The sequence below is a fragment of the Acipenser ruthenus genome, chromosome 44 (genome assembly GCF_902713425.1).
Source record: "Acipenser ruthenus chromosome 44, fAciRut3.2 maternal haplotype, whole genome shotgun sequence".
Taxonomy (NCBI): Eukaryota; Metazoa; Chordata; class Actinopteri; order Acipenseriformes; family Acipenseridae; genus Acipenser; species Acipenser ruthenus.
In genome coordinates, this window is record NC_081232.1 from 8630059 (window position 1) to 8643918 (window position 13860).

At 43.3% G+C, this 13860-nt stretch overlaps 1 protein-coding gene across 5 annotated transcripts in view; it reads right to left on the minus strand.

Moving 5' to 3' along the window:
- The window catches only part of eif3c (eukaryotic translation initiation factor 3, subunit C), a 64547-nt gene extending 53639 nt beyond the window's left edge, over positions 1-10908 (minus strand). For 4 of the 5 annotated variants that reach the window (XM_059012285.1, XM_059012284.1, XM_059012283.1 and 1 more), the window contains exons 1-5: positions 10747-10908; positions 9526-9645; positions 4874-4939; positions 1997-2186; positions 1581-1706 (exon numbers count right to left, since the gene is read on the minus strand). In XM_059012285.1, the coding sequence (XP_058868268.1) occupies positions 1581-1706; positions 1997-2186; positions 4874-4939; positions 9526-9626 (483 nt within the window). In that variant the 5' untranslated portion in view covers positions 9627-9645; positions 10747-10908. Of the gene's footprint in view, positions 1-1580; positions 1707-1996; positions 2187-4873; positions 4940-9525; positions 9646-10746 lie in introns of those variants that run through there. The other variant, XM_059012286.1, reaches the window with a different exon arrangement.
- Between the last annotated feature and the right edge of the window lie 2952 nt (positions 10909-13860).

Genomic DNA, 13860 nt, shown 5'->3' on the forward strand with positions numbered 1-13860 from the left:
GGGTGTGTGTGGGTGTGGGGGTGTGGGGGGGTGGGTGTGTACACACCTCTCTGTAGCGTGTGATCTCAGTCTCGTAGTCCCGGTTGTGTGTGTGTGTGGGGTGGGTGGGTGTGTGTGGGTGTGGGTGTGGGGTGGGTGTGGGGGGGTGGGTGTGTACACACCTCTCTGTAGCGTGTGATCTCAGTCTCGTAGTCCCGGTTGTGTGTGTGTGTGTGTGGGTGTTGGTGTGGTTGTGGGGGTGTGTGTGTGGGTGTGGGGGTGTGTGTGTGTGTGGGGTGGGTGTGTGTGGGTGTGTACACACCTCTCTGTAGCGTGCGATCTCAGTCTCGTAGTCCCGGTTGTGTGTGTGTGTGGGGTGGGTGGGTGTGTGTGAGTGTGGGGGGGTGTGTGTGGGTGTGTGTGTGTGTGTGGGGTGTGGGTGTGGGTGTGTGTGTGGGTGTACACACCTCTCTGTAGCGTGTGATCTCAGTCTCGTAGTCCCGGTTGTGTGTGTGTGTGGGGGGGGGTGGGTGTGTGTGGGTGTGGGGGGGTGGGTGTGTACACACCTCTCTGTAGCGTGTGATCTCAGTCTCGTAGTCCCGGTTGTGTGTGTGTGTGGGGTGGGTGGGTGTGTGTGGGTGTGGGGGGGTGTGTGTGGGTGTGGGGGTGTGTGTGTGTGTGGGGTGGGTGTGTGTGGGTGTGTACACACCTCTCTGTAGCGTGCGATCTCAGTCTCGTAGTCCCGGTTGTGTGTGTGTGTGGGGTGGGTGGGTGTGTGTGGGTGTGGGGGGGTGTGTGTGGGTGTGTGTGTGTGTGTGGGGTGTGGGTGTGGGTGTGTGTGTGGGTGTACACACCTCTCTGTAGCGTGTGATCTCAGTCTCGTAGTCCCGGTTGTGTGTGTGTGTGGGGGGGGGTGGGTGTGTGTGGGTGTGGGGGGGTGGGTGTGTACACACCTCTCTGTAGCGTGTGATCTCAGTCTCGTAGTCCCGGTTGTGTGTGTGTGTGGGGTGGGTGGGTGTGTGTGGGTGTGGGGGGGTGTGTGTGGGTGTGGGGGTGTGGGGGGGTGGGTGTGTGTGTGTGGGGTGTGGGTGTGGGTGTGTGTGTACACACCTCTCTGTAGCGTGTGATCTCAGTCTCGTAGTCCCGGTTGTGTGTGTGTGTGGGGTGGGTGGGTGTGTGTGGGTGTGGGGGGGTGGGTGTGGGTGTGGGGGTGTGGGGGGGTGGGTGTGTGTGTGTGGGGTGTGGGTGTGGGTGTGTGTGTGGGTGTACACACCTCTCTGTAGCGTGTGATCTCAGTCTCGTAGTCCCGGTTGTGTGTGTGTGGGGGGGGGGTGGGTGTGTGTGGGTGTGGGGGGGGGGGTGTGTGGGTGTGTGTGGGTGTGTACACACCTCTCTGTAGCGTGTGATCTCAGTCTCGTAGTCCCGGTTGTGTGTGTGTGGGGGGGGGGTGGGTGTGTGTGGGTGTGGGGGGGTGGGTGTGTACACACCTCTCTGTAGCGTGTGATCTCAGTCTCGTAGTCCCGGTTGTGTGTGTGTGTGGGGTGGGTGGGTGTGTGTGGGTGTGGGGGGGTGTGTGTGGGTGTGGGGGGGTGTGTACACACCTCTCTGTAGCGTGTGATCTCAGTCTCGTAGTCCCGGTTGTACTTCCTGATCTTCTGTCTCAGGGAGCTCAGAGCCTTCGCGTTGTTCTTGTTCATCTTCTTCTTGCCTTCCTTGTCCTCCCACAGCTGAGAGGGGAGAGGAGAGAGAGAGAGAGGAGGGGGAGAGGAGGGGGAGAGGAGAGAGGGAAGAGAGAGAGAGAGGAGAGGAGAAAGTGGGAGGAGACGGAGAGGAGATAACAGGAGAGATGGAGAGAATAAGAGGGGGAAGGGAGAGAGATATTATAGAAATGTTGTGAGGTACAATAAATGTAAGAAGGTAAACATGTTTTTTGACACGGTACACGGTACACGGTTTTGTGTGGTAGTGTCGGGGTGCACTGTATCCTATGTGGGTATAGTTTTGGGGTGCTCCTCACCTCGTTCAGGTAGTCCTCCAGGTCGGCTAGGAGGCGGGTGTAGAAGGCTGGCACCCCCTCTTTGTCCACGATGTTCTTGGATTTTAGGAACGCTTTGCAGAGCTGCTCAAACTCCTCCAAGCATTTCGACATGTCCCGAATCTTCATGGCATTGCGAATGGTCTTGATCAGATTTGTTAGTTCCTCAAACCTGGGGGGCCGGGGGCAGGAGATTGGGGTCTGTTTAAAATTCTTTATCTTTAAAACCTGCCCTTAAATCCTACAAAGGAGCAGCCTGTTTCCTCCTTGTCTCTACAACAGTGGAGTGCTCTCAACCGCGTCCCAACAACGCATGAGAGGTGGGAATGTTGGGGCTGCAGTGTGGAGTAGTGGTCAAGGCTCTTGACCGGAGGGTCGTGGGTTCAATCCCAGGTGGGGGGACACTGCTGCTGTACCCTTGAGCAAGGTACTTTACCTAGATTGCTCCAGTAAAAACCCAGCTGTATAAATGGGGAATTGTATGTAAAAATATAATGTGTAAAAAATAATGTAATTGTATGTAAAAAATAATATGATATCTTGTAACAATTGAAAGTCGCCCTGGATAAGGGCGTCTGCTAAGAAATAAATAATAATAATAATAATTATAATAATAATAATAATAATAATAAATAATATTGCTTCCATCAATGGAAGATCAAGGTGGAAACCATCAATACACGCGGATTCAGTCGGTATAAGTGAACTCCAAGCAGCTACCCAAAACTCAAATTACAACTGTAGCCCGCTGCTTTTCAAAAACGTCATTCGAAAGAATCATCAATCCTTGAACACGCCTCGGCGTTTGAACTTTGACATATTGGAAATGACCTGTACTGCGCCCGTTTGTAATCGAAATCTCATTAAAAAAACCAGCCAAACATTTTTTCACTTAAAAATTTAGCTCAGAAGCACGGCCCAAGGCATTTCTGATAATCAAAACATGCAATTTGTGTTTCGTGTTCAGTGTTTTGTGACCTTGTGTATTTTTTCTGCCACCCAAAAAGGCCTGGTCCCACATTGCAATTATTCCTATCGGGTCCATTGTCGGACCCTGTCCGACATCATTACAGAAATGCAAAAAACGTGTTTTGGACGTTTTTTTCTCTGGAAAAAGTCGAGAAAACCATTCAATGGCCGAAAAAAATAAATAAATAAATTTTAAAAAAGGCGTATCTCATGAATAGTCATACATGGCCCTGGTATCAGATGACGGGGCGGTCATAAGGAAACAAGCTGGCTGATAGTGAGTCCCCGCACAGAGAACACGGACATTTGCAGAGCTTTTTTGAGATGTTATAGTAATAAAATAATGACTTGGATCGCATTATTGAGGAGTTTGGTGATAAAACGAGTGATGAGGAGATGATTGATCGGTATGTACGACTATTATTATTATTATTTATTTATTTCTTAGCATATGTGAAAGCGATAGCGAACGAAAGGGTGGGGTGGGGCTGGAGATGCCTAGTGAGTGCTTTGTTGATATGCAGAGCCTTTTAAACCCGTTTGACTGTGAAAAAAAAATACTTTTAAACAGCGCGTCTAAAATTAACTGCGCGTGTGAAAATAAATTGGACCGGACGCGCCCGACGCGCAATTAATAAATGGACTGCAAAGGGTTAAACTCTTATGTTTAATTAAACAGAGTACAAACGTTTAGCATCACCCAGAATTTTAGGATTATGAACATAATTTAGATACCAAATCAAAGAAACTACACAATGATATATCGCAATATGTCTACTGGAAGCCATAACAGTAGTGCAGTATTTCATGTTAGATTTCAAAATGTGAATTCGTCAGTTTTCCGTTGTGTATCTGGAAAGCTACATAGCGTTGTGTAATTCAATATGTTAACAAGGGAACATTATTCAGCAGCTTTCATTGGACTCTATGAAGCTGAGGGAGTTCATTCTATATAGAGGGTGTGTAATTCAATATGTTAACAAGGGAACATTATTCAGCAGCTTTCATTGGACTCTATGAAGCTGAGGGAGTTCATTCTATATAGAGGGGGTGGAATTCAATATGTTAACAAGGGAACATTATTCAGCAGCTTTCATTGGACTCTATGAAGCTGAGGGAGTTCATTCTATATAGAGGGTGTGGAATTCAATATGTTAACAAGGGAACATTATTCAGCAGCTTTCATTGGACTCTATGAAGCTGAGGGAGTTCATTCTATATAGAGGGTGTGGAATTCAATATGTTAACAAGGGAACATTATTCAGCAGCTTTCATTGGACTCTATGAAGCAGAATTGGTTCATTCTATAGGGTGATGAAAAACTTTTGGCCAGAGCTGTATAGGTCGTTTCTTTGTTTTTTTTATTTTTATTTATTTATTTTTTTTATAAATTTAGTCGTTGCCAATTATTTTTTTTATTATTTTCTCCCAATTTGGAAAGGCCAATTATTATCTTATTAAGCTCAGATCACCGCTACCACCCCTGCGCTAACTCAGGAGTGTGCCGTCAGCCGCCCGCTTCTTTACACTCTACAGACTCACCGTGCAGCCGCCTCAGAGCTACAGCGTCTGAGGACAACGCAGCTTTGGGCAGTTCACAGGCAAGCCCGCAGGCGCCCGGCCAGACCACAGGGGGCGCTGGTGCGCGGTGAGCCGAGGACACCCTGGCCGACCTGACCCTCCCTCCCCCCGGGCAACGCTCGCGTCCTCGGTCAGCAAAGGAATAGCCTGGACTCGAAATCGCGATGTCCAGACTATAGGGCGCATCCTGCACTCCACGCGAGTGCTTTTACTGGAGGAGCCTCTCGGGAGCCCCTGTTTCTTTGGTTTTTAAGAGTGTCTGGAAGTGTAGGTGGTGCACATTTCCAGCGGCTCGGGGTTCGGTCTCACCTCTTGTCCTTGGCACTCCGCACCACTCTCTTAGTGTCCTCCTCCTCATCACTCAGCAAGATCACACTGCACAGAGGGAAATTAAAGATTGTTCCACTAAGCATACAGAGACACACACAGAGATATAGATAGAGAGAAACAGACAGACACACACAGATAGATACAGATAGAGAGAAACAGACAGAGACACACAGATAGATACAGATAGAGAGAAACAGACAGAGACACACAGATAGATACAGATAGAGAGAAACAGACAGAGACACACAGATAGATACAGATAGAGAGAAACAGACAGACACACACAGATAGATACAGATAGAGAGAAACAGACAGACACACACAGATAGATACAGATAGAGAGAAACAGACAGACACACACAGATAGATACAGATAGAGAGAAACAGACAGACACACACAGATAGATACAGATAGAGAGAAACAGACAGACACACACAGATAGATACAGATAGAGAGAAACAGACAGACACACACAGATAGATACAGATAGAGAGAAACAGACAGACACACACAGATAGATACACAGATAGATAGATCGATAGATAGACAGACAGACAAACAGACAGAGACACACAGATAGATAGAGACACAGATAAAGAGATAAACAGATAGATCGATAGACAGACAGACAGACAGACAGACAGACAGACAGACAGATAGATAGAGACACAGATAAAGAGATAAACAGATAGATCGATAGAGACAGACAGACAGATAGACAGAGACACACAGATAGATAGACACAGATAAACAGATACACAGATAGACAGACACACAGATAGATATAGATAGAGAGAAACAGACAGACACACACAGATAGATACAGATAGAGAGAAACAGACAGAGACACACAGATAGATACAGATAGAGAGAAACAGACAGAGACACACAGATAGATACAGATAGAGAGAAACAGACAGAGACACACAGATAGATACAGATAGAGAGAAACAGACAGAGACACACAGATAGATACAGATAGAGAGAAACAGACAGACACACACAGATAGATACAGATAGAGAGAAACAGACAGAGACACACAGATAGATACAGATAGAGAGAAACAGACAGAGACACACAGATAGATACAGATAGAGAGAAACAGACAGAGACACACAGATAGATACAGATAGAGAGAAACAGACAGACACACACAGATAGATACAGATAGAGAGAAACAGACAGAGACACACAGATAGATACAGATAGAGACACAGATAAACAGATAGATAGATCGATAGACAGACAGACAGACAGACAGACAGACAGACAGACAGATAGATAGAGACACAGATAAAGAGATAAACAGATAGATCGATAGAGACAGACAGACAGATAGACAGAGACACACAGATAGATAGACACAGATAAACAGATACACAGATAGACAGACACACAGATAGATATAGATAGAGAGAAACAGACAGACACACACAGATAGATACAGATAGAGAGAAACAGACAGAGACACACAGATAGATACAGATAGAGAGAAACAGACAGAGACACACAGATAGATACAGATAGAGAGAAACAGACAGAGACACACAGATAGATACAGATAGAGAGAAACAGACAGAGACACACAGATAGATACAGATAGAGAGAAACAGACAGACACACACAGATAGATACAGATAGAGAGAAACAGACAGAGACACACAGATAGATACAGATAGAGAGAAACAGACAGAGACACACAGATAGATACAGATAGAGAGAAACAGACAGAGACACACAGATAGATACAGATAGAGAGAAACAGACAGACACACACAGATAGATACAGATAGAGAGAAACAGACAGAGACACACAGATAGATACAGATAGAGACACAGATAAACAGATAGATAGATCGATAGACAGACAGACAGACAGACAGACAGACAGACAGACAGATAGATAGAGACACAGATAAAGAGATATACAGATCGATAGATAGAGACAGACAGACAGATAGACAGAGACACACAGATAGATAGACACAGATAAACAGATACACAGATAGACAGACACACAGATAGATATAGATAGAGAGAAACAGACAGACACACAGATAGATACAGATAGAGAGAAACAGACAGAGACACACAGATAGATACAGATAGAGAGAAACAGACAGACACACACAGATAGATACAGATAGAGAGAAACAGACAGAGACACACAGATAGATACAGATAGAGAGAAACAGACAGACACACACAGATAGATACACAGATAAACAGATAGATAGATCGATAGATAGACAGACAGACAGACAGACAGACAGACAGACAGACAGACAGACAGACAGACACACACATATAGATACAGATAGAGAGAAACAGACAGAGACACACAGATAGATACAGATAGAGAGAAACAGACAGAGACACACAGATAGATACACAGATAAACAGATACACAGATAGACAGACACACAGATAGATATAGATAGAGAGAAACAGACAGACACACACAGATAGATAGATAGACAGACAGACAGACAGACAGATAGACAGAGACACAGATAGATAGACACAGATAAACAGATAGACCGATAGAGACAGACAGACAGACAGAGACACACAGATAGATACACAGATAAACAGATACACAGATAGACAGACACACAGATAGATATAGATAGAGAGAAACAGACAGACACACAGATAGATACAGATAGAGACACAGATAAACAGATAGATAGAGACAGACAGACAGACAGATAAACAGATAGATAGATAGACAGAGACACACAGATAGATAGATAGACACAGATAAACACATACAGATAGATCGAAAGATCGACAGACAGACACAGATAGAGACAGAGATAGATAGACAGACAGAGATAGAGAGCCAGACAAACAGACACACAGATAGATAGGACACAGAAACACAGATAGATCGACACCCAGACAGATAGACATACATAGATAGAAGGACAAACAGACATGAGACACACAGATATATATATATATATAGACAGATAGATATGATAGAGAAACACACAGACAGATAGATATAGATAGAGACAGATAAACAGATAGATACATACATACATGGACAAACAGACATGAGGCACACAGAGATATAGATAGACAGACAGATAGGATAGAGAAACACAGACATTTCAATCAAAAAGAGCTTTATTCAGGATCAAAGCAAAACAATACTGCAAGCAAACGAGGTCTCAGGAGGCATTCAAGCTCTGAAATTACAGACATTATCATACTGGGCAGGTTACATCCCACAGGACGTGGCGTTGCACCCAGAAGAGGTGCTACCTGGTAACTGTTACCAATAGCCCCTCCGATCTGAGGTGGAGTTCAATGGTTCTGCTGCGTCATTTAAGCAGAAGTTTATGGTTTTGCACATGATTGAAAATAGCTTTTTAAGCAGGAGGTACAAGTTGCATGTCTGGTTTCAACAGATGGACTTGTGGTTTTGTAACAGAAATGAGTAAACCATCGTTGAAGCAGTAACATGGAAACAAAGAAGGGGACTCCAAGTCGCCTTGGATAGAGGCGTGTGCTAAATAAACAAATAATAGACAGAGGCTAGACAGACGAGACACACAGGTAGACAGACAGGCAGACAAACGGGGATGGAAATAAGACTCCCGTTGCACAGCGGTTTGATCCAGTCCTGGTTTCACTTTAATACAAAGACACACCTGAGCTTGTTAGCTAGACACACTGGGGGCTGATCAAGCTGGTAGTGAAACCTGGAATGGGTGACGCTGCTGTGCAATAGGAGTCTGATTCCCATCCCTGCTTAACCCTTTGCGGTCCATTGTCGGACCTGGTTCGACATCGCAATTTTCGCTTTCCGGTCCAATGTTGGACCCTGTCCGACATCAGCAAAAAGACACAAAAAACAGGTTTCTAGTCGTTTTTTTCTCCGGAAAAAGCTGAGAAAACCATTCAATGGCCGAGTGAGACCGATAGGAGCTGAAAAAAAAAAGGGGGCATATCTCATGAATACAGATAGCCATGGCACCACATAAGGACATAAACAAACAAGATAGCTGCTTCCGCATCCAGCGCTCAAAGAATATCACAGACATTTGCAGAGCTTTTTTTAGATGTTATGGTAATAAAATAATGACTTTCATCGCATTATTGAGGGGTTTGGTGATAAAACGAGTGATCAGATGATTTATCGGTATGCACGACTATGAAGAGGCATGTGAAAAATACAGTGAACGAGGAGCGGGGCTGGAGATGCAGTACTGAGTGTCCTGTTGATATGCAGAGCCTCTTAAACCTGTTTTACTGTGAAAAAAATACTTTTAAACAGCTTGTCTAAAATAAACTGCGCGTGTGAAAATAAATTGGACCTGACGCGCCTGAGACGTGCTGAATAAATGGACCGCTAAGGGTTAAGGACTGACAGAGTATAAACTTATGGGGCAGAAAGATAGAGACTTAGAAAGATGAGTCTCAGAGCTACACAGACAGACAGAGGGCAGACAGACAGAGGGCAGACAAAGAGGGCAGACTGAAAGAGGGCAGACTGAAAGAGGGCAGACAGACAGAGGGCAGACAGACAGAGGGCAGACAGACAGAGGGCAGACAGACAGAGGGCAGACAGACAGAGGGCAGACAGAAAGAGGGCAGACAGAAAGAGGGCAGACTCACGGCTTGGCATAGATGGCTCCTGCCTGCTTGGGCGCAAGTTCGTCTCCTGAAGTCGATTCTTCAGACTCCGTGTCCGAGCCCGTGGCGAAAAAACGAGACATGGTGGCGCTGAGCGATAATCTGTGAAGACAAAGAAAGACTAGCAACCAGAGATCAGGACACAGGGAGTAGCAAGGCCTTAACTCAGGGGCTCCTAAACTGTGGACCAACCAACAGTATTATATCTATCTATCCATCTATTATTATTTATTTCTTAGCAGACACCCTTATCCAGGGCAACTTACAGTTGTTACAAGATATCACATTATTTTTACATACAATTCCCCATTTATACAGCTGGGTTTTTACTGGAGCAATCTAGGTAAAGTACCTTGCTCAAGGGTACAGCAGCAGTGTCCCCCCACCTGGGATTGAACCCATGACCCTCCGGTCAAGAGTCCAGAGCCCTAACCACTACTCCACACTGCTGCCCATAATTACTTATCTATGTATCCATCCATCTACCTACACACAGTATTCCTTCAAATTTAAGACTTTGTAAACAATTTTTGGCTCACTTGAAATCTGCTGAAAACAATTAAAAAGCTCTAATTAAGCAGATTATCGGTTCAATGAAGGGTCTAGTTGAGAGTTCAATTGGATTATGAAGACCTGCAGGGGGTCCCAGGGCTGGGTTTGAAAACCGCTGACTGTCTGTTTACACACACAAGCTAAAATACTGAAGACTGTTTTTCAAATGTCTAGTCAAATTCCTAATACGTATCACAGTATGGCAATCTATATATATTATGAAAAATAATACGTGTGTGCAGGTAAAAAAAGACAAACAAAAAAAACGCATAAACACAGTGAAATACGTCAGTAATAATAATAATAATAATAATAATTATTATTATTATTATTATTATTTAAAAAAACAACACGAAGATGACACAATGTTTGAATAAAGTACTTAGCAAGCCCACAACTGTGTCCATATTGTAATAAATATAATTTATTTAACATGACAGTGATGAAAATACATGATTAAACCGCCGCCATAAGAATAGTACACATTAAAACAGTAAATAGATATAATATTATTATTATTATAGACGTTTTGGTCGCTTTTATTTCAATATCAGATGCGGTTTGCAGTGGCTAGGCCGCAGGAGCCTGCGCCTCGTCTGGAATAAACAGCTGGGCTCCTCGGCAACTTGAATTAACGGGGCTCCGTCTTACCTTTCTCCGATCCGAACAGGTAATTTAAACGGTTCTCTGCTCGCTTATTTGCGGCTAAAAAAAAATCCAATGTCAGGCGGCGTGCAGTTCTGCAACTTCCACAGGCCGGTTTGAAAGAACGAGAATATGAACGCTCACTCGCACAGTACCCTGGGAGTTGTAGTTCTCTGTGGCATATTCCGTGGAGTCGCAAGGGGAAAGGTGGTTAAAAGAACTACAATTACCAGCACCGGCGCAGGGTCGCATTTGCCTTTAATTGTAGCCCCAGGGTACAGTATTTTATAATTATTATTATTTTTTTAAATTCCTTATTTCCTTTACTTTCTGTATAGTTACATTAAGTAATCCCTTCAGATTTTTCTTTTTTTTAAATAAATATTTAAATAGACCATAATATTTGAGAGCCAGACCATTTAAAATGGTCCAGTCTAATATAATTTAGTGTAGAACCAGCTGTTGATGCGAGTCCAGCGAGTTTGATACATTTAACTTCTATATTGTAATCCTATGGATCTGAGATCCTTAAAAAAAAAAAAAAAAAAAAAAAAACTATAGGTTTTGTAGTTTTAACTTTTGTCTACAAAATGATAAGCCGTTTTTAAACACTCGCGCCTGCCTCGCCATTAATTTCTGGGAGTTTGATTTTACAACCGTCAAACCGGTCTGCGCTTTATGTAAATACAATTGCAAACAAAACTCTATTAAAGGGTTCAAAATGAATGCAAGGTAAATTGTGCACAGTCAAAATACACACAAACTACATTGCAATTTGCTGGTTTTCTATTACACAGTGTGTGTGTTAAGAACTTAAGAACATAAGAAAGTTTACAAACGAGAGGAGGCCATTCAGCCCATCTTGCTCGTTTGGTTGTTAGTAGCTTATTGATCCCAGAATCTCATCAAGCAGCTTCTTGAAGGATCCCAGGGTGTCAGCTTCAACAACATTACTGGGGAGTTGGTTCCAGACCCTCACAATTCTCTGTGTAAAAAAGTGCCTCCTATTTTCTGTTCTGAATTCCCCTTTATCTAATCTCCATTTGTGACTCCTGGTTCTTGTTTCTTTTTTCAGTCCCCTGGGTCGACAGGACGGGGTAATAAGAACATAAGAACATAAGAAAGTTTACAAACGAGAGGAGGCCCCATTCGGCCCATCTTGCTCGTTTGGTTGTTAGTAGCTTATTGATCCCAGAATCTCATCAAGCAGCTTCTTGAAGGATCCCAGGGTGTCAGCTTCAACAACATTACTGGGGAGTTGGTTCAAGACCCTCACAATTCTCTGTGTAAAAAAGCGCCTCCTATTTTCTGTCTGTAGCAATTATTGTCAAATCTGAGGTTAACCCATTAATCCTTCCATGAGCTTGTGCAGCTTTTACAGGATCGTTCCAGCATCTCACAGTAGCTGAACTTGACGTTCTGTTTCCTCACCTTTCTCTTGCCTGTGCGAGCGACTCTCTCCAGGACTGAATTTGAATCATTCATTATAAAGATGCAGGTCCTGTGAATGCTTTTAAAGCTGAGCTTATTTTTGACCTGGCGTTTAGTCATTACTTCAGTGCATGTATGTTGATATTTCAAATGCTTGAGCTGCTTTTCCATCTATTATTATTATTATTATTATTATTATTATTATTATTATTATTATTAATATTATTATTATTTCTTAGCAGACACCCTTATCCAGGGCGGCTTACAATTGTTACAAGATATCACATTATTTTTACATACAATTCCCCATTTATACAGTTGGGTTTTTACTGGAGCAATCTAGGTAAAGTACCTTGCTCAAGGGTACAGCAGCAGTGTCCCCCACCTGGGATTGAACCCCCAACCCTCCGGTCAAGAGTCCAGATCCCTAACCACTACTCCATACTACCTTTATCTTTTTGATTATGTTTGTATACATATGCATTTGTTTTACTGTAAAAACGCTCTGCTATGCATGCAGGCAGGGTGCTGTGAAAATGTAAGTTTATATTGTATGAAGTAAAGTTGAAAGTTTAAAGAAAGGGGAAAAAGTTTCAAATGACATTTTCAAAGTAAAACCATATTGCTGCTCTAGAAAGAGTGCAAAGAAGAGCAACCAGAATTATCCCGGGTTTAAAAGGCATGTCGTATGCAGACAGGCTAAAAGAATTGAATCTATTCAGTCTTGAACAAAGAAGACTATGCGGTGATCTGATTCAAGCATTCAAAATCCTAAAAGGTATAGACAATGTCGACCCAGGGGTCCTGAAAAAAGAAACAAGGACCAGGGGTCACAAATGGAGATTAGATAAAGGGGCATTCAGAACAGAAAATAGGAGGCACTTTTTCTACACAGAGAATTGTGAGGGTCTGGAACCAGCTCCCCAGTAATGTTGTTGAAGCTGACACCCTGGGATCCTTCAAGAAGCTGCTTGATTAGATTCTGGGATCAATAAGCTACTAACAACCAAACGAGCAAGATGGGCCGAATGGCCTCCTCTCGCTTGTAAACTTTCTTATGTTCTTAACTGAGAGCTAATAGAGGGAGGTGTTCAGATATAAAGGGACTATCAGGGAGAGATAATAACAGTGAGATGATCTTTATAAGGAGATAGAAACAATATAAACTATACAGTTCAGATTTTGTTTAGAATTGAAAAGAAACTTAAGACATGTATAACAGGTCATTGAGTATTTCTAAATGTATTTCTGTTTAATAGTTATGGAAGATTTTATTTAACCGATACAAGCAAAAGACCCATTCTGTATGCTGTTATCAAAGAGTGGATGAATGCCAATGTCACACAGGGAGTCCACGTCTCTGGGTGGAAGTTCTGTTTATTAGCTATAGCAGGTGTAAAGCATTATTAATTTTACACAAAACAAACCGCCTCCGAGACACTGTCTGAGAAGTTTACAGTTTAGAAATAATATGCCCTTTATTATAGGGCAGGGCAGCAGTGTGGAGTAGTGGTTAGGGCTCTGGACTCCTGACCGGAGGGTCGTGGGTTCAATCCCCAGTGGGGGACACTGCTGCTGTACCCTTGAGCAAGGTACTTTACCTAGATTGCTCCAGTAAAAACCCAGCTGTATAAATGGGTAATTGTATGTAAAATAATGTGATATCTGTATAATGTATGTAAAATAATG